The sequence below is a fragment of the Hevea brasiliensis genome, chromosome 16 (assembly GCF_030052815.1).
Source record: "Hevea brasiliensis isolate MT/VB/25A 57/8 chromosome 16, ASM3005281v1, whole genome shotgun sequence".
NCBI classification, from domain to species: Eukaryota; Viridiplantae; Streptophyta; class Magnoliopsida; order Malpighiales; family Euphorbiaceae; genus Hevea; species Hevea brasiliensis.
The window spans coordinates 60,843,810-60,865,841 of record NC_079508.1 but is presented as its reverse complement, the minus strand read 5'-3'; the positions used below and the strand labels follow the sequence as shown (position 1 = coordinate 60,865,841).

Here is a 22,032-nt window from a genome sequence, read left to right as displayed (position 1 = left end):
GATAATGAGATAGCGAATGGATATGAGAAGGAGACTGTATTTAAGGTGAAAAATGATAAGTACAGAACTATTTGAGGATATGATTGAGACTAAGGAGAAAGTGAAGTATGATAACACGGAAAGGTGTAGAAGTAAGGAGGTAGCAGTTCGTCGATTGCTTATGTCAGGTAAATTTTGAGAACGAAATTTTTGTTAGAGGGGAAGAATTGTAACACCCTTACTGTAGCAATTCCGCACATTCTACTATTCCGATGACCGGTGTCGGTCCGGATAACTAAAATGTCTGAAAAAATATTTAAACTAAAGTGAGGAACTATAATTAACTCAAATATTAATAAGAAAAATTTAAGAAAAATTTTAGAAATAAAATACAATCAAGTTAAATGAGCCGGCGCCCTAGCGATGGGTAACCGAGTGAGAAGTTGTGGACTTCGCAGCTAGGAGCCCTAAACCTGGGAAAAAATTCATAAAATAATTTTTGGGACTCCAGAGAAGAGTCATTGAGGTTTCTAAGGCATTAGAATGCTAAGAAAATACTTAGAAAAAATTTTCAATCGGTACAGACAATTTTAGTCTGTTAAGCCAAACGGAGGGCATTTTGGTCATTTCGTCTTCAAAGATGATTTTTGGCCGACTTGTCCAGTTAAGTAAATGATTATTATGACATAAAATGTGAATAAATATTGCTAAAAATTTAATTGAAATTGAGTAAAAAAAATGAAAGAAAAAATGAAAGAAATTGAGAATTATGACATCACATGATGTCACTAAAGCACTCCCACCCAATCACATTTTGACACCTCATTATAAACCCAATTAAAATAGTTAAATGGGCTGAAAAATCAAAAGGAATTCTGCTCACTTCTTCCTCATGCCAGCCGTAACACACCCTCTCCCACCCTTCCACCATTAACAAACTTCACCCAAGCTTCATCTCACCTACCAAATTACCTCAAAAAGCCTATATTTCCTTCACAAAAACTTATCATTACCACTAGAGCAAGCTTAGGGCAGCAATTAGAAGAAGAAAAAGTGAAGTTTACCAAGCTTAGAAGTAAAGCTCCAAAGAGGTTAGTGTACTAACTATACCCTTTATTTTTCCTAAGCATGAAAAGCATGCTTGATTAAGTTGAAATGGAATGAAAAGAAAAGAAAACTTGTAATATGTTGAAGTTTCAATTTGTGGCAGCCTTAGGAAGTAAATGAATTTGGTGGTTTTGATGATTTTGTTTTAGTTAGTAAAGATGATTAATAAAGTTTAAGGCATTAGAAATCAAATTGCATGGATGTATGATTGAGATTGAAATTATAAGTTAGGATTTTAACCTAACTTAGTTTTTGTATTATTGCTTAGAATTTGAAGATGTTGAGATGATTTAATGACCATTAGAAGTACCAAATATGTCAAATGAAGTTTGTGGAGTTGAGAGAATTGAATTTGGGAGTATTGATTCTTATGTAGGAAATTCGGACATTTGAGTCCAATGTATTGTTTAAGCCATAAATGGAGTTGCATAGGTTCAATTGGTGCAAGGCCAATTGGACATGAAACAAGACACGTAGTGGTACAATTTTGGTGAAGAAACCCTGCCCAGAAAACCAAACCAAGTTGACCTAAAAATTGCCCCAATCTGGGTGACTTGCATTCTACCTAGGCAAAATGACCAAATGAACAGTGTTTATTTATTTGGTCATAACTCATTGTAGAAAGGTCCAATTGACCTGAAATTTTATCAGCAGATAGCTGAGACATAGCCCAACAACTTCCATGGAGAATACAAATTCAAATTTTGACCATAACCTAGTCAAATTTCCAATAAAACTTAGGTCACCAAATATGGCAGAACCAAATTGCCCAGAAATTCTGGGTATAGGTCAATTCGGCCAGTTATGGTAAAATAACCATAACTTGAGCTACAAAACTCCAAATGGAGTGATTCAAAAAAAGAAATGTAATTAGACACAATAAGGAACAACTTTCATGAAGATAATTTTATCAAATTCATACTATACAAATGACCAATAGAACAATAAACCTAGGGTATAAAATATGAAAATTTTGAATAACATAAGATAAACTTTGAAATGGTATTGGATATCAATACCAACAAAAATAAAATGCAAAATGTGGTATCTTGGTGAACTTAGGTTCAATAAATTTATTATGTATTAAAAAGTCAACAATTTGAATGAATAGTAATGTGAATAGTAATACAAGACACAAAGTGTAAGAACTATATTATTAAAGGGAAATTAAGGCCATAAATTTGAAATCCATAAAATTTTTATGGATTGCTTGAAATATGAAAAGTAAGCCACCTAATTGATGTGCATAGGTAGTTAGGGCTTATATGCCCATTACAAATAAAATTCATAAAATGAATAAATGAGAAAGAAAAAATGTTTGAATACAATGGTACATGTGAACCATTGTTTTGAGTTATGATCAATATGAATAACATAATGAATGAATAAATGAACCATATTAATGTATGAATGAGACATTAGTTCTCATTATTGTAGAAAGGAAAAGTATTTTGAGTACAATGGTATAAAAGGATAATTGATGTGAATTGTGATCATATAAATGATCAAATGAATGTATAAATTATAATTGAAATTTATCATGAAATAATGAAGTCATAAAACATAATATATTAATATTTAATGATATTATGTGCCATTGTATTACCTAGACATGTATGTCAGATTGGATAGTTTGGCATGCAAATAGGGTATCGTTATAGCAGTACTGCGAAAGGCCCGTATTCATAGCTTTATGCCTGTATTCATGGCTTTATGCCTGTACTGATGGCTTTATGCCCGCACTCATGGCTTTATGCCCGCACTCATGGCTTTAATGCCCGATTATGTGTTATCATGGCTTTTTAGCCATACTGACTGCATACGTGGTTGACGTTCTGCGTCCCATGGTATGACGGCCCGAGGCACCGCGGTGTTCAGTGCTAACGACCTGTTATCTAGTTTAGTCAGCTTGTCGTAGGTTACTTGGGCAGTCTAATTTATTAAAATAAGATATGAATATTAGCAATTAAAAATGCTAGAAAGTAAATAAATGAAAAGAAGTTCTGAAATAAATTAAATTAGCTCCAAAAATTTGTTTCTTAGAATGATCTGAAGTAAATTAAACTAGTTCTAAAAATTTTAAATATTACGAAATGATTGTAAATAACTTATAAAGTATCAAGGAAGTGATTAAAAAGACTAGTAGAATATTTATAACTTATATAACAATACAAATATGACTTTCATAAGAATATAAGTATAAGTATAAATTTTATATTTATTTGTACATGATATAAATGATTATTGTAAACTTTATGAAAGAAGTGATTCTATAGAGCAACATAAAGGACGAAAGATATATTGTATGAAAATTTTCATATGAACTCAGTAAAATTCTTGAGTATAGAAAATATGCTCCAATTATTTTTACTTGTTATATTATTTCCTTATTATATTATTGCACCACTAAGCAGCAATGCTTAGGGCGATAGATTTGTTTCTTCGCGCAGGTATTAAAGGTAAAAACCCAGTGGACATTAGACTGGAGAATTTAGAGTCCAGATTTGTGGAAGTGTCAGAAGTGTACAAGGTTATCACTTCCTTAATAATGCAAGTAGATAGAGCCCATATAAGTTATTTTATGTATTTTGTACATTATTTAAATTATGAACTTGTGTAATTAGTTTATAAATCATGTAAATTTACGTAATTTGAACATTTTTACATATGAATTGAGTATGAATAGAAATGTATGGAAATGATTATGAAATTGAAATGTATGGATGAGACTTGAAATATGAGAAAATTATGAGAATAATTGATGAGATAATTATGATTAGCATGGATAAGATTTTATTTTGAAAATATTGTTGAATTTCAAACAGGTGAATATTGAAATGCGTCAAATGATAATAAAATAGGGAAAACTCTACTGGTTTCTCTATAGAAAGATAATTGATATTAAAAGATAATAACTTGAAAATGATTAAAGAAATAAAGTAAGATAAGTTAGGGTACTCTGGCACCGAGTGTGATATGCCTTGCTCAGCTACACTGTAGACGGGTGAGGGGTGTTACAGCAATACCTTCATAGTTTTCATACGAATCACATCATAACAACAAAAAAGCAATTTGGAGCACTCACACACCCAATACTGTTCAAACAGTACATATATGAAAGCTGATCCATATACAACTCTCTTAATCTAACCTCTGCCAGCGAGTGTCTCTCAAGCCAGACTTTCGCTTAATAAACCAAATGTGGGGTCCCAGCGAGTATCTCTTAAGCCGTGTCTACCCCGACTCATCCATAAAAGACCGGGTCTCAGCGAGTGTCTCTCAAGCCGTGTCTACCCGTCCTGTCCATATTCAATACCATACTACACGCACGCCAACGCACATACAATGCTCCAAATTACCACAAACAATATCCATGATACTTCATCAATTATGAATGCAATATAAAACGTGTCTAGTATTTAACTACATAGATACATATTTATAAGTAATGCATGGACATGCTTGAACATATAATAATATCGAAATTATAATTAAAATTAATATTTTACTCACAGTACATCAGAGATGACTGTAGAGGTTGGGTGAAGGAAGATGGTTGACCCTGATCACCTACATAATTTTATTATGAATTTATTAGTACTAATTCAAATAAAAATAAATCTAAAGAAGCAATCATAATTTATGTCGAAAATTCAGCAGAGTTTCCCCTATATTTAGGACCTACCCAACCTGCAAAAAGATTCAAATAATACTCCTAAATTTTCAATTTCCACAATCACATCTCATCAACATTATATGGCCCCTCCTGGATCCTCCAAATCAGACAATAGTCATAAACTTGAAAAATTACGTTTTAATCCCTATAATTAATATTTTGTAAAAATTCACTCAAATAAGCTCTAAAAATTCTAAAATTTTACCTCGCGGTCCTTAATAAAGTTATAAAGCTATCACAAAAAGAATTGTAATTTTTTAATCACCCGCGAATATTTTATTTAAAAATATTACTTAATTCTATAAGTTTCCAACAACCAACATATTCTTAATTCAACCCAATTCAATATTCACATATTTAAACCTCTATTCTCAAGCTTCAACCAATCATATAAAATTTAAATATCATAATTTCAGATAATCTTATATACCCATATGCTGAAAAATCTAACTAAAATCCATCTAAAATTTTCAAAAATATTTTACAATCACTCAAAAATTCAACAAATACCATAAAATATCTCCAAATAATTTTAATTTCATCATATATTTTTCTTAGAATTTTTCTCCAATTTTTTATGTTTAAGAAACACTGCATTTATATTCCACAGTCTGAGAAATAATGAAAATAATCTTACCCAAAACTTATCTGTGTCTCAAAAATTTTAAAAATTTATGAGAAAACCTCTGAAAGTTGAATAATCCCCAAAACTCGTTGGAGCCATTGTCGGAACAACTGCGCACAGTGGCCGGCCGCCTATCTCCGGCCACATTTGCCGAAATTGGTTACGTCAAAATGCTCCTCTCCTTATCCTGAGTCCATAGGTAGTATTGGATCGTCGATCAAACAGTCGGATTATTGGAAATCTCGTCAAAAAGTAAAGAAAAATCGATTTTCTCTCTTCTCGCCGGCGTCGGAAATGGCCATTAAATCTGGCGAGGCTGGTCTCATCTGAAAGAGCTCTCTCTTAGGAGTTCATAGCCACTGTAATCACTCCAATCAGAAGTTGAGATCGCCGGATACGAGCATTCAAAGTTTGGGACCCTTTTTTTTTTTTTTCTCTTTCTCCCTTGCTGTCGCTTCTAGTGGTTTTGGCCGCCGCTGAAGGCCACTTGGAGGGTCGCCAGAGCTGTGCTGTGCTAGTGGGCATCACCTTCGTTGGTGGTTCACCGGAAAAAGAAGGAAAGAGATAGGAGAGGTGAGAGAAAGTGAGAGGAGGGAGGTGAAATGGGAGGAGAGGGTGTGTGCTGCGAATTTCTGGGTTTTTTTTTTTTTTTTTTAATTTGAGTTGTTACAACAACACTCTTTTTTTAAAAAACTTTTATTATAAAGATAAAAATAAATAAAATTTTAAATTTATAATAATTAAAATATATTTCCTCATAAGTGAAATGAAAAACAAAAATGTAAAAAATAAAATAATAAGACTATTATAAATATTATAATTGAAAGTAATCCATGATGATAAAAGTTTAAACTCTAAATCATAACAACACGCCACTTCTATTAAGAATTTTTAAAATTTTTATTTAATTATTAAAAGTTTAAGTTTCTTTTTATAATTATTTTATTTTAATTTACTTTACTTCAACTTTATTATATCCACTATTAAATTACATCTTATCAAATCATTTCATGGTAAATGTTAATAAAGTAAAATTTACTTTATGAGAAATAAAATTAAAGCAAAAACTCTCAAAAAACTGTGTAAAATAACATTTAATATTTAAAATTTGCTCAACATTATAAGAGTTACTGTCAAAATATTTTAAATGTATTAATTAAAAGTATTTAAAATTAATTTTAAATTAAATTTAATATACTTTAATTAAAAAATATTAAAAGTAATTTTCAAATTACTTTTTAATAAAATTTAACATTTTAGAAAAAAATTATTTTTTAATCTCAATCTCAATGTTAAATAAGATTTTAAATATTTACATTTTATAATCTACCGTAATTATTGGACATTTTCATTTCATTTTTCCTTTAATAAATATTTTAAAAACATTAATTTATCTTTTAATTTATACAAAAAATTTATAAGAAAAAAAAAAAGTTCCTCGATGCGGAGGAGGGAAATATATATGTATGTATGTATATATACATAGAAACCCTAAACAACGACTTGCAGAGAACGAAGACGAGAAGAACCGAAGAAGAAAAGCCAGATCAAGAAAAGGTTGACGAGAAAGAAAAACTGAACCTCTGGACAGATCCATACTCTCGTCGCGTTTTAGGTATGCCTATGGTCGTCGTTCATCCCATCCCCGATTTATGGTTTTCTAATCGACTCGCTACTCTCTGATTTTAATCTTCTTATTGATTGTCCTAAGGATGTATATGTAAAGTATGAAATAGATAGGCTGAGATATTGATAAGAGTTTTCACGATCGAAGGGTCTGGTGGCAATCTATTTTAGAGCGAATATAATTTCCAAATGAATTTTTATTTTCTGTTAATTTTTATGTAATCCTGAAAATTTTCATGCATAAAATTGTTTATTTTTGTTTCGTAGAAAATCATTAATAATCACATTATGTGCGGTTAAGTTTTGTGCAGTTGATATTGTGTTTTGGGAATCGAATAACATTTTGATTGTTTTGGTATTTACTTGCACTGTTCGTATTTAAGTTTCCTTTTTGGTGTACTGTTCGTATTTAAATTGCTTCGCCTGGCTCATATTTGTGTCATATTTAGCGGATGGTTTCCTGCTATCAAGATGCTTCTATTTGTGTGTTGAAAGAATCAGATTTTTGGGTTTAGAGAATTGGAGAATTGGGTGTTATCTGACTTTGTGGAGAGGATTTTTTTTGAGGATTCAAGTTGTAAAAGAAGAGGCCAAGGTCAAACGCATGGGAGTAATTGCACTTTCTGATCTGCTGTGATATAACTGTGTCTGTTTGTGCATATATTACAGGAAGGGATTTAGAACATTGTGAGCAATCACCGAGAGCCTTGCAGGGCAGGGGGGTTTCACCAGCAGTTTTTTGCATGCAAGGAAATGGATCCTGGTCGCTATGGTCTCCAGCAAGGATGGGATAATAACAGCGTAATTGTGGTTTCCTCCTTAATAATCACATATATGGGATGATAATACAAGAAAATTTTAGGGCTCATGTGATAGTCCATTTTTTTGGGGCATCTCATCCATAAAGAAAAATAGAGAAAGCTCTGGGGGCAGTGAGGATATGGAATGGATTTGCCTAACCTCTATCATGATTGATATTTGTTGCTGACATAGCTTATTCTCTTGAATCACAGGCTCTGGAGGGGTATGGTGGAGTTCATGAGCCAAACTACCGGTGAGTGCTGACCAATGCTTCTCATTGTGGCAATGGTTAAGTAGTGCTTATGGGTAAAAGCACTTATTTGAATGTTCTTTTACATTTCACTTTAAGTTCCTTTGGTAGGTTTAATGTGAAAGATTTTGCAACATTAGTTGTGCTTGATATCTAAACGTTTCTTGATTATGGTCATGGTGGTTTCCTTTTTGTTTGTTTATTTTTCTATTTGAGTGCATGATCTTGGATTTTATCTTTTCTTTTCCATCCAATTTTTTTATAAATTGGCAGGATTGGTGGTTCATATGATGAAAGGAGGTTTCATGATGAAAGATACACAAGGGATAATATCTACCCAAGAAATGCTTTTCACCGGGACATTCTAGAGAGGGAGAGCTGTCCACCACCTCCTGCTGTTGGTCTTTGGCCTCAGTCTAGAAGACGAAGTTATGAAGAAGAGTATCCACTTAATAGGGACTCAAGGAGACATGAGAAAGCATATTTGGATTCCTACCATGAGATGGATACTCTTCGTGATCGTGAGATTGATTCATACCAGGAACTTGATAAGTTCCGTGATGGTTATCGCAACATGGAAAATTATCGTGATCATGGGTTTGACAAGGTTGCTAGGTTTGGGGGACGCGATCGAGATGATCATGCATATGATGATTATGATTACAGGCCCCGTGTTTCCAGCCAAAATAGGGAGGACAGTCGTGAGAGGGATTATGAATATGGTAGGCATAGTTATGATTCAGACTATGAGAGAGGGAGTAAAAGAGAGGGAAATTGGAGGCGGCGTGAATCCCGTGATCGAGAGCGTGATAAGAGAGGTTTGAGTCGAGAAAGAGATCAGAGTCCACATAAAAGGCATGAACGATCTTGCTCTCGTGGACGTGATGACCGTCCTAGATCAAGGTCCCCTAGAGGTCGAAGTCATGGTCGAAGTCAACGTGAAGATAGTTATGACGACGGTCAACATGAGAGGACAGAAAGGCGGAGAGACCGTGAGGAGAGGCGTCATCGAGGGAATTACACAGTGGTATGTTTCATTGAGTAATTTTGTATATTGTTTGTGATTATGAAGATGGATTTGTTGCAACTTAGATAGTTTTGACGAGAAATCTTTTTTTTTTTTTTAATTTTTATGTAGGCTCCATCTGCAACTGTTGTTGTGAAAGGTCTATCTCAGAAGACAACTGAGGAAGATTTGTATCAGATACTTGTAATAGCATGCTTTATTTAATCGTTTTGAATTTGTTGTTTCATTTTCTGTAAATATGGTTCTTAAATAGTTCAATCTCTTGGTTGGCTACCAGGCTGAATGGGGACCCCTCCGCCATGTGCGTGTGATCAAAGAGCGGAATTCTGGCATTTCTCGTGGATTTGCTTTTATTGATTTTCCATCTGTGGTACGTATTAGGCATAACTTGGCAATGTTCTATTTTATCTGTTGGCCTTTTAATAATGGCATACAAGGGATTTTTTTGTTTTCCTCTCTGAAACAGGATGCAGCTTGTGCGATGATGGATAGGATTGGGGATGATGGTTATGTTGTGGATGGCAGGAAACTGTTCTTTGAGTATAGGTATTTCTTTTTCTTGACCACGTTTGTTTATTGTTTCCATTGTTACAAGATACTATATTACAATTCCCTTTGAGTTCCATGTAAATATTTGTCTTGTAAGTTCAGGTATTATATTGGAATTCATGTACGGGTGAAATCTGCATTGATTCTCACTTCAGCTGTCTTTTTTCCAGCTTATGTTAATATAACTTTCCATGTGATTATAATACTGTGATGAGCATGCTATGCAGTCTATTTTAATATTACAATGGTGTATCTTTGGCTTCAATTATAATAATTGCCACTTTGGATTCTGTTGTCTTTCAGTAGTAAGCCAACTGGGGGTGCAGGTGGACCATTTGGTCAAGAAAATACTATGAAGTCGGGCCATATCAACCATAGAAGCATCACGGTACCATCTGATTGGATGTGCACCATATGTGGCTGTGTCAATTTTGCACGGCGAACATCTTGTTTTCAGGTTCGTTTTACCATCTTTATATATATATATATATATATATATATATATATACTCTCTATTTCTGTTTCTTTTTCTTTTTCTTTTTTTTTTTTTTGTAAGAGGTATTGCTTGAAATTATCTTCTTTATTTAACCCCTTCCCCCTCCCCCAACCCCACCCCACCCCTTCCTTCTCTCTCTCTCTCTCCAACCACGTGCTAGGCCTAGGTGGCTTCTTCACTTGGTTTTTGGGAAATCATTGGACCTGGGTTTTGGCTGAGGTTGTAAGGAGGGGAGTTGTGGTTTGGGACATATCATATCTGTTGATCTCACTAATCAGGGAAAATAAAGATTAACTATATGTGGCATAATATTGAATTTATGGTGGTAATATTTTGTAAAAAAAAAATGTGCACTAATTCCTGTGGCAGACATGTTTTTTCCTGCCTTAATATTCACTAATTCCTGTGGCTTGCAAATACGTACACAATTATTTAGTCCTTGAGATATGATAATAATATTTTTCTTTCCTGCCGTTTAAAAAATATGCCCTAATTCCTGTGGTTTGCAAGTACATACACAATACTTTAGTCCTTTAAATGGTAGGCACTTTGTGTTGATTATGGTAAATCATAAATCTATGTATGCTTGTGGGTTGGGGTGTGTAAATGGTTGGTTCAATTCCGAATCGAACCAAAAAACTGAAAATCAAATTTCATTAAAATCAAAACCAATCCGAGTTATAGAAACAACTGAACCAAATCAGACCGAAATAAATAAGTTCTTTTGGTTTGAATGATTGATTCTTTTTCAATCCCTAATTTTTTTTTTTTTTTGGTTCTTAGTCTTGGCCACTCACAAACACATTGTTCTGATATCCAAACAGCCACAAGCATCAATTCAAACCAATTTGAGTTTAAAATTAGAGGATTGGGAGAAGCACAAATTAAAAAAAAAAAAATGATAATCCAGAGACAATTTGGTTCCTCCATCCAAACAAATATCACATTGAACAAAATTCAACCACCCATAAACAAAAAATCCACAAAAATATGTATATTAACGAAAGCACAAGGAAATCAATTAAAATTGTAGAAACCCGCCATAAATTTGATATATTCTCAAGCCAAGAAATCTGTTGTTCATCCTCCAATGGCAGTGATGGCGAGGGTTGCATGCGATAGTGGCTTGAGGGAGGTACATTGACGTGAGAGAGGTTTCCTGGCTGCTGCTGTCCCCCTGCTGCTCCTACCTCGTCAGCCGAGTTGAGTGGCTTCGTGAGCAAGTTGGTTGTGGACATAGAGAATTTGACAATGGAGAGGACGAGAGGAAAGTAAAAGAAGGTGAGCAGGTGGCGACTACTGGCTGGGGAAGGTGAGTGAAAAGAAGAGAGAAAAGGAAAAGAAAGGAGGAGATTGGTGCTACTGGTTAGGGAATGAGAGTGAGAGGAAGAGAGGAAGAAAAAGAAAGGAGGTGGGCAGGTGGCTAGGGTTTTGTTTGTGGTTGGTGTAATGAATATGAAGCTTGATTTGAATGTTTCATATTATACGAAGGGAAATGAATGGCTAGGATTAAAAACTTTAAAAAAAATTGAAGGTGTGTTGCTGGGAATTGAACACAAGCCTACCAATTCTTTACATAAACTTTTAATGACTATGCTACAATCAATCTGAATGCTACATTTATTTATCTATATAATATATTTTGGTTTCGTTTTTCCAAAAATTTACCTTCAAAAACTGAACCGAGCCAATTAAACCAAATTTTCAAAATTTTAAAACTGAATTGAACCAAATTATCCAATTAATCAAACTGAAATTTTAAATCAGTTTGATTCAGTCAGTTATTTCGGTTTAAACTATATCCTGATCACCCCTACTTGTGGGATGCATAATTATTAAGGTTCATGATATCAAAGGATGCTTTCTCTTTTGTTGCAGTGTAATGAGCCAAGAACTGAAGATGCACCACCAGCAGATATAGCTTTATCAAATCCAGCTTCTTTAGGAAAGAAAGGATTTGAGGCAGGTTGGTTTTAAGCTTTTTTGCTTTCTCTTTGCACGTTTCAGGTATTATCTATGTTGCAATTTTCTAAGTGATACTTAATCAGGTCCTACTCATGTATTGGTTGTTCGCGGATTGGATGAAAATGCTGATGAGGAGATGCTTCGTTATGAGTTTTCTAAACATGCTCCAATCAAGGTTCAAAGCCCTAAATTGTTTTAAAAATATTCCTTCTCATGGAAGGTGCAGAGATGTATTTTTTTTTTTTTGGCAGGATCTACGTCTTGTGCGAGACAAGTTTACTCATGTTTCTAGGGGATTTGCATTTGTACATTTCCATTCAGTAAGTCCGCTTGTTATTGGAGAATTGGTTCACTAAATAGTTGGTTCTTTCAATTCAAATGATAAGAAGTCCAAAAAGGTATTATTAGTTTTTGGGGGAACTTATGCAAATATTATATGTTGACACTGTAGAGTCGGTAAATATAAATTGTGGCTGGTGATCTAGGTTTTCTTTCCTTCCACTGTATTTGCATTTTGTTCTCTCAGAAATACAGTCTTTCTGCATCATGCTTTTCTGAGAAACCTACTTTCTTTCCCTACAGATTGTGAAGACTTTGAAAACCATTATTTTAGCTTGAGTTTTTGTCCAGTTCTATTCCTAGCAATTGTGAATTTCATTTATAATAAATCATACATAATTGCCATTTGAAAGCCTTGGGGTTGTCCTACGTTAAATTAACAGGATGATGAAATATTGTCCACTTTTACTATTATAGAAAGAATGTTGATTCTTTTTGCATTTTTATGAGGAAAAGAGGCAAATTAATGATGGTCAACTTCCTGTGCGCACCCTGAACCAAAACTAAATTGATGCTACTGCCTATGGTGTGTAGAGGGTTTTCTGATATTCTGAATGTAGCTGATGTTGTTAGCTTAGCTCCCTAATGATGTTTGACTGTAGATAAATGTTACATGAATTTTATGCCCAATCGAGGTCTTTCGAAAATTTTAGAGTGCCCTTTAAAAACTGCCTCGTTCTCTAATCTGTGTCCCTAAACCCTCTATGTAGGATTACATTTCTCTTGTACATTAAAGAATAGTTGGTTGCTAGAAATATTTTTGGTTTATAACATACATGTAATGTTTTGATGCATTGTAGGTTGAAGATGCTACTAAAGCTCTCGAAGCAACTAATGGAACAACTCTTGAGAAGAATGGGCAGATTTTAAGAGTTGCATATGCAAAAAGCATTCTTGGTCCAGGATCTGGGGCATCGGGACCTTCACAATCAAGCAGCCTTGCGGCTGCCGCAATTGAGGCGGCAGCATTTGCTCAACAGGTGTTCACATGTTTTCCCTCAATTTTTTGGTTTCTTTTTGTAAGATTTAGTGATATGTACAGTAATTTTTACTGGGAATAAACCAGTAGAAAAAGATAGTATAAAGGGGCACCAAAGGAGCAAGCTGGACCCACACATCATAGATAATCATTTACAGGGAAAAATGATCCACTGTAGCTTACATATTCACAAATGCGATATCAGAAAAAAAAAACCCTTCTTCACAAGAGTTGTATCTTATTACATTACAGTGCAAGCTATATTACGAATCCTTTTTTTGCTAGCTAGTTAATACATATAAATTTCTCAAATATCTACCTTGGATGCAACATGTCCGACTACCATTTGTGCTTGGAATTATTCTTTGTAACTTCCTCTGTGCATCACAAATATTTGGATTTATGTGGTTAACTGATTGGAAAGAAATTATCTGGATAATGGTTCTTAACTTGCAGTCAACTGGATGATATTTGAGATTTTGCAGATTTTCTTTTATCCAACTTGGCCACCTTTTACTCTCTCTAGCCTATTAATAGTTATGTTTGGTTTTGTGGTATTTGTACTACGTTACCACTAATTTTTCTGCTTGCTTTTTCTATCTTTTTGATATGTCAGTTATAAAATTGATTAAAATCTTTGCCCCATCTCTTTTCTTAGTACGATGTTGTTGGATGGGCACCAAAGGAGTATAACCCAGATGACAAATCTACCAGTGGGCCGGAGCAAACTAGTGGGGAGGCAGCGGTTCAGAAGGATGGTTCTGCTCCACAATCTGGCTTTGTATGGGATGAAGCATCTGGTTATTACTATGATGCTGCTTCTGGGTTCTACTATGATGGAAATACAGGTCCCTTCTCTATTTTCTGATATAGGAAATGAGAATCAATCATTTAGTGAGCATTTCGGACCAAAGAATGAATACATACAGTTTCAAGTTGGATTCTGGCTCATTTTCTAAATAACAACCTTCCTACTGTCCTTTTGCTGTAATGGAAACAGTCAAATCTACTTGTTTGGCTCCTTTTAAATTGTACTTTTTAGCAATTTTTCTTTTCTAGGCACTAACTCCAGCTGGTAACATTCTGTTACTCTCACAAAAACACTCCTAATTAAAAAAAAGGTTAGAAAAATGTTTCATTTTTGCTACTATGATATAATCTTATATGAAATGGTTATACATATGTGACGGAGAAGGGAGGATAACTTCTGCATGGAACTGGAAAATCATATCCATGGAAACATGTTGTGATGGCAATGTTGTCCATATTTGTTGTGTTTTATATTTATTTTTATTTTATATATTCATATAAGCCTATATATCTGTAGTGTGCTATACAGTAAGGCACATTGTATGTCAAAGTGCACCTTTGGTCTTTTGTCTTGCACTGGGCAAACTTGCATTACGTGGATATTTTAACATGAGGATTTTGTTAGAATAAACTGTGTGGAAGTTGCAAACTGGTCTAGAGTTTGGGCCTTTGGGGATGTTGTGTTGGGGATATTTTGGTGTGTGAAGCTTGACAGCTATATTCTTTTGCTGGTGGTGGCATATTTATATTAACTGAAATTATAATTGCTAGTGTTTTTTTTCATAGTTGACCTAATATACAAGTATTTTGTTTTCTTCAGGAGTTCCAAGGTAATATATGAGATTTGTTCTTAAGTTCTTGGTAGCTTTCCTCTTAGTTTCTTAATCTGTTGCATCTTGCATGTTCCTCTTATATGCAGGTCTTTACTACGATGGTAACAGTGGGATCTGGTTTTCATATGACCACCAAACTCAGCAGTATATCCCTTGCACAGATCAGAATGACAATAAGACATCTGATAAACAATCAGAGCATGCTAAGCCATCGGATACTTCTAATAATAGAAAAGTAATAATCTCTGCACCAGCTGCCACCATTACATCATCTGAGAAGGCTGCTTCATTACATGATGCAGTCCAGGCTGCTGCTACAGCAGCATTAGCTGCAGAGAAGAAAGAAAAGGAGAAGTCTAAAGAGATAAAGCTTGCTTCAAAAAGCAGTCTTTTGGCTAGCAAGAAGAAAATGAACAATGTGTTGACAATGTGGAAGCAGAGGAGTCATGAAGGGCAAGCAACTCGTGTTACTGTTGATGACAATCAACCATCTGGTTCAGCTGATGATAGGTCTTTTTCTGTTGGACAATCCATAAAGAGCAAGTTCAAATCTGATGTGATGACTGCAAAGGATAGTGCTGTGTCCACTTCTGGAATTATCACAAGCACCACAGTTGCCCATTCTGGTTTGGAGTCTCCACTCAAGCCAAGACCTGTAAGTAATAGCTCGGGGGGGACTCTAATGGGGGTCATAAGGGGCTCTGGTCGAGGTGTTGCGAAATCAGATGCTTCATATTCAGGATTATCCAGTATAGTTTCTATCTCCGCTCCTGTTACTGGTTCATCAACAAATGCAGATACATCTGCAATTGCAACTCCCTTCAGAACAGATGCATCAGCATTGGGTTCTTACGCACCACCTGCATCTACTGGGAGTGGCAAGAGGAGATTTTCTGAGATGCCACTTTCTTCTGCTTCTGCTCAGAAGGAGCAATCTCAGCCTACCTACAGGGATCGCGCAGCTGAAAGGAGGAGTTTGTATGGTTCATCATCTTCTATGGGAGATGATCTGCCTGATATAGGGTTTGGGGATTCAAGTAAGTTTGTTTAAGAATTTGTTTTGGATAGACACCTCTGTTGCATATTACAAACTCATCATATTAGGAATAAAATACATTTGTCTGCTTAATTAGTGATCATAGCCTGGAGTGTCTGTCAATTCTAAGTTGTCAACATTTTCAGTTGTACAAGTTGATGGGTCCATTGCTTGCATCTCTCTTTATCTCCGTTAACTTGTGAGGCATCCTTTGTGTTTATTATTCTTGAACTTTCAAGATCGGGATTTGCCATTCAAAAGGGGTTCTTCGGATTCAATGCCTTTCCCTCCTGGTGTTGGTGGAGGGCGTGGGGTTGGAGATGCCAATGTCAATGCTCAGAGTTATGAGGTGATTACAGCAGACAAGGCTATTGATGAGAGCAACGTGGGCAATCGAATGCTTCGCAATATGGGCTGGCAAGAAGGCTTGGTATCATTTCCTTATGCACTCTAAAAACTGCTGATTTATATACCGAGTATACTTGTGAAAGAGAATGCATCTTGTGAAACCTTTTTCTTATCTTTTCTTATAGTTGAATAGACATTATCCTGTTGGAAACAGAACTGCTCATGCTTTAGCTTTCTATTATTCCAATTGTTTCTTTTGCATGTTTTTTTCTACCTCCTGCCGACAGGCATAATGTCTTCTCATATGTTACTTGCTTATCTTCTACAGTTGAAATGGTGACCTTCTGGTGCTCTTTTGTAGCTTTTATGCAGCTTGATTTATGTGTGTTGTGTGTGCGCGTGATACGATTGACAGGGTTTGGGGAAGGATGGAAGTGGAATGATTGAACCAGTCCAAGCACAAGCCATGGAAAATCGAGCAGGACTTGGGAGTCAACAGAAGAAATTGGATCCTAGTCTTGAGGTGCAGGCCGGAGATAGTTACAAAACTCTCATTCATAAGAAGGCTCTTGCTAGGTTCCGGGAGATGTCTGACACTTCTTAGATACATGGTGAATGAGATGATCAGTGTGCATCTTATTAATATTCAGCTTGGAAAGCTGAGGGTAGAAATTAAGCTGTTGTGCGTAAAGAAATGCATTTTAGGTGATTGAATACCCATTTATTTTGTAATTGAATTTCTTTCTGCAAGAACTAGGCTTTGTAGATTTGTAAAAATTCATGTTTTTAGAATTGGGAATTTTTGGTTTAATTATTGAGGTGTCTTCTCATGACAATCCTTGGAAATTGGACTTCCTATTTTACAGCGTTTGTTTCGCTATACGTTTACATGAATAAAAGTTATTTTCATCCTATCAGGTCTAAGTGCATAATGTAGTATAACATCGTTAAAGAAAAAGATGTATATTATTTTTATCTTTTCTCCGCATTGCTTAATTACTTTCCGTCTTTCATATAAACTAATAATAATAATAATTCTACCTATCACAGCCACCTTTTTTTCACCAACTCAATTAGCACCTTTTAATTACTCAATTCCTCGTGATAGTATTTCGTGACACTGTACTTTTGCTTTGTAGGGCTAAAAATTGGAAATGGTTGTAAAATATGCATAAAATAGGCGGTAAAAGCGGAAATTATGGGTTCTTGAATTTTAATTTATGTGACATCATTTAATATAGGAATCTACCTGAATTAAAAAAAAAAATTACTATTTAATCTATATTATAAAAAAATAATTTATTTAGCCTCTATTATTTGCTTTCATTAAATTATCTAATTTTTTATTAAATTGTTATTAATTAAAGATTTAATGCTTATTAAATTATTATTTAATTTATGTCACGACCTAACCTATGGGCCGGACCGACGCTAGGACCTAGGCCAGCCTAAAGCCCCGAGGCTCGTAATAAGCCTAACTATTCCTCGACCCAACTCTAAGGCCCATTTGGGTCCAATTTCAAGAATTCAACCGGATAGAGTCCGGCCATAAAATGGACCTTTTAACGGGGAGTTTTTGACTCACCCGACCTGTAAATACAATATGTAATCAATTTGGGAGCTCAGCTCACCCTCCACATACTCAAATGTCACAAAAGTAAATGGGAGCTCATCCAGTCCAACATACACGCATATAATAATAAGTTTACAGGTTCAACATGGTAATTATATTACAGACCCAAATCAAATGAATATTTCTAACACATGCGAAATTCTAGAAGTTAACAGAATTACACAAACATTAATAAATAACCTGCGAAGGAGAAAAGCAGATTAACCACAACAATAATCCTCCTGTAGCCTGAAAAATAATGAATAGGAGTTAGCGTTCGACTCAGAGAGTAAAATATCAATTTTAACCATAATCTCTATAACTATCTAAAGGTAATGCACCCTGCAGAGTAAAATGCAACATCGGCAATATTTTCACATCATAATAGCAAAAAGGTAATTTGGAGCACTCACACACCCGATAATGTCAAACAATAACCACAACAATAATCCTCCTGTAGCCTGAAAAATAATGAACAGGAGTGAGCGTTCGACTCAGAGAGTAAAATATAAACTTTAACCATAATCTCTATAACTATCTAAAGCTAATGCACCCTGTAGAGTGAAATGCAACATCGGTAATATTTTCACATCATAATAGCAAAAAAGTAATTTGGAGCACTCACACACCCGATAATGTCAAACAATACATATATGGGAGCTGATCCCCTATACAGCCCTCTTAATCCAAACTGTGCCAGCGAAGAGCTCAAGCTCGGACTTTCGCTTAATAAACCAAATTGGAGTCCCAGTGAAGAAATCAAGCCGTGTCTACCCCGAAGGACTGGGTCTTAGCGAAGATCTCAAGCCGTGTCTACCCGTCCTGTCCATAGCCAACACCACATCACACGCACGCCAACGCACGCACACTGCTCCAAATTACCACAACAACATCCATGGCACTTTAACAGTTGTGAATGCAATATAAAATGTGCCTAGAGTTTAACTACATAGATATATACATATAAATGATGCATGGGCATGCTTGAACATATAATAATATCGAAATTACAATTAAAATTAATATCTTACTCACAGACTTAACTGAAGTCACTGTGGCTGTTGGGCGGAGGAGGAACGTTGTCCCGGCTCACCTGACAATTTTATTACAATTATTTAATACAATTGACTCAATACAAACAAAGAAAAGACCAAATATGTCCTAAGTCGTATCGAAAATCAGGCAGAGTCTCCCCTATACCTAGGACCTACCCAACTTACAAAAAGGCTTAAAACACACTTTCATATCCACAAACCATATATCCACAACTCAATCACATCACACAGCCCCTCCTGGGCCCATCCAAATAATCGTCAATCACAATATGTAAAATAACAGTTTAGTCTTTATAATTGACTCTTTTTGCAAAAACTACCCAAATAAGCTCTAAAAATTATAAAACTTTGCGCGGTCCTTCACAATATTACTAAGCTAATGCAAAAAGAATCATAATTTTCTGAGTTACCACGAATATTTTATGAATTTTTAATCCAATTCAAGGTTAATTTTTACGAAAAAGCAAGGTTCGGATTTACCTATGCCGATTCCGATCTCGAAAAAGCGCTCGGGATGTCTGACAACAGTGGGGTAGCCAAAATATCGATCCAATTCCAAGACTTTTTCGGTAGCCGGTCTGTCTGGTCGGAAATTCACAAATCCGGGCAACCGTCGAATTTCCGTGAATTGAATGTACCTACACGAAACTCACAATACGGGAGTTAGTATATAATTTTTACGGAATTTTCTAAGCTCATTTAATGCTCGAAAAAATACTACGAAGTTTCGTGGGATCCACCGAAAAACGGTATCGAAAAATTTTAAAATTTATATTACCGCGAAGCTCTCGACGAGCGGAGCGCTCTGGTACTCTCGGTTTTCTCTTGGGGTTCACGGTTTGCTAGAAATTTAGCCCAAAAATCGAAATGGGCTAAAATTTTTCGGACAAAAATTGGATAAACTGCTCAATGGATTTTGGTGTTCTTCGTGTCTATGGAAAGCTCTCGAGGTGTAGATGGTGTTTGACACAAGACCGGACCCAATCAGTGGCCAGATCGGCCGGATTTCGGCCGGGAAGCTGAAGTGGCTCACGCGCGCAGGTGAGTCTTTGCGCGCGTTTTCCGGCAGCCTAGAGTGTCGGTAGGCCGTGGGGAGGCACTGGGGCGGTGCGCCGGCAAGGTGGGGGAAGGCTGGGTGGCGGCGGCGCCGCTCGAGGAGGAGGGAGGAGAGAGAAAATGGGAGAGAGAGGAAGAGAGGTCGGGACGTGCGGGGAAGGGAAGAAGAAGAAAAGAAAAGGCCGGTCCGAATCGACCGGTCCGATTCGACTAGTCCAATCTAATCCGGTTTGATTCAGTCAATTCGATTCAGGATACAAAATTTTAAATTTTTACTCTGCCTTGGGACCGAAAACGAAGCCCAAAAATTCTAAAAAAATTCTAGAAAACTTAGAAAAATTCATAGGGTCCAAATATATTTTTAGTTTTGCCACGTGAATTTTAAATAAATTTTTAAAAATCATCAAAGTTTTATATTTTTGAAAAATCGAACCCGATTTCTAAAATCAGAAAGATTTCAAATAATTTTCTAAAATTCAAATAAAATATAATATTAATATTTACTCATAAATTAATAAATTTAAAATTAGGGGTGTTACATTCTTCCTCCCTTACAGAAAATTCATCCTCAAATTTTATACAAGACAGAATAAAGTACAGAATTATACATTGAATAGATAAGGGTACTTGCGACGCATTTCCCGCTCTGACTCCTAGGTGCACTATTCCATTGACTAACTCCTCCACAAAACCTTAACCATAGGATCTGTTTTGATCTTAACTGCCTCACTTGGTAGTCCACTATGGCTACAAGTTGCTCCTCAAACGTCAGGTTTTCTTTCAACTCTATTACATCCGGTTGTAGCACATGAGAAAGATCAAGAATGTATTTCCTGAGCATGGAGATGTGGAATACAGGATGAACGTGGGAAAGGTTGGGTGGTAACTCTAACCGGTAGGCAACTGCTCCAACTCTATCAGTAACCTCAAAAGGTCCAATATACCGAGGTGCCAACTTGCCCTTCTTTCCAAATCTCATGACTCCCTTCATCGGAGAAACCTTCAGGAATACGTAATCGCCTACTGCAAACTCCACATCCCTCCGTCTGGGGTCTCCATAACTCTTCTGCCTACTGAAAGCTATTTTTAATCGTTTTCTGATTAAAGGAAACATCTCTGAAGTGTACTGCACTAGGTCTACATCATGCACCTTCGCTTCTCCCATGTCCGTCCAATACAGAGGAGACCTATACTTTCTTCCATATAGTGCCTCATAGGGTTCCATCCCTATGCTGGAATGATAACTGTTGTTGTAAGCAAACTCCACCAAAGGTAACTGATCATCCCATTGACCTCCAAAATCCAAAACACACATGCGAAGCATGTCTTCCAGTGTTTGGATTGTCCTTTTGGACTGTCCATCTGTCTGAGGGTGGAAAGCGGTACTAAAGTTCAACTGCGTGCCAAGTGCCTCCTGTAACTTTCTCCAAAACTGAGAAGTGAATTGGGGCCCTTTGTTAGATATCATGGAAGCCGAAACTCCATGCAATCTGACTATTTCTCGAATATAGAGCCGGGCGTACTGTGCCACAGAATATGTAGTCTTCACAGGCAAGAAATGAGCTGATTTAGTTAGGCGGTCTACAATTACCCATATCGAATCATATCCTCCCGTGGTACGAGGCAACCCAGTCACAAAATCCATAGTAATCATCTCTCACTTCCATTCTGGGATAGGAAGCTCTTGCAGCTTCCCTGATGGCTTCTGGTATTCAAACTTCACCTTCTGACAAGTCAAGCACTTGGACACAAAGTCTGCTATGTCTCTATTTATGCCATTTCGCCAATAACTATCTTTCACATCATGGTACATCTTGGTGGAGCCTGGGTGGATATTGTACAGTGTATAGTGTGCCTCTCGCA

General features: G+C 35.8%; 1 protein-coding gene across 4 annotated transcripts; it reads left to right on the top strand.

Moving 5' to 3' along the window:
- Window positions 1-6,788: 6,788 nt before the first annotated feature.
- Window positions 6,789-17,358, top strand: LOC110637190 (SUPPRESSOR OF ABI3-5). Of its 4 annotated transcripts, none has more exons than XM_021787179.2 (16): window positions 6,791-7,002; window positions 7,683-7,814; window positions 8,027-8,067; window positions 8,338-9,091; window positions 9,203-9,274; window positions 9,369-9,461; window positions 9,558-9,637; window positions 9,947-10,097; window positions 12,015-12,102; window positions 12,185-12,276; window positions 12,353-12,421; window positions 13,241-13,420; window positions 14,078-14,267; window positions 15,149-16,099; window positions 16,338-16,528; window positions 16,862-17,358. In XM_021787179.2, the coding sequence occupies exons 2-16, from the start codon at window positions 7,767-7,769 to the stop codon at window positions 17,048-17,050; spliced, it is 3,189 nt and encodes a 1,062-aa protein (XP_021642871.2). In that variant the 5' UTR covers window positions 6,791-7,002; window positions 7,683-7,766; the 3' UTR covers window positions 17,051-17,358. The 4 variants fall into 4 exon arrangements, with proteins under 4 accessions (XP_021642875.2, XP_021642871.2, XP_021642870.2 ...); XM_021787178.2 differs by having other exon boundaries at window positions 9,944-10,097; XM_021787183.2 differs by lacking the exon at window positions 16,338-16,528 and having other exon boundaries at window positions 6,789-7,002; window positions 9,944-10,097.
- Window positions 17,359-22,032: the final 4,674 nt, after the last annotated feature.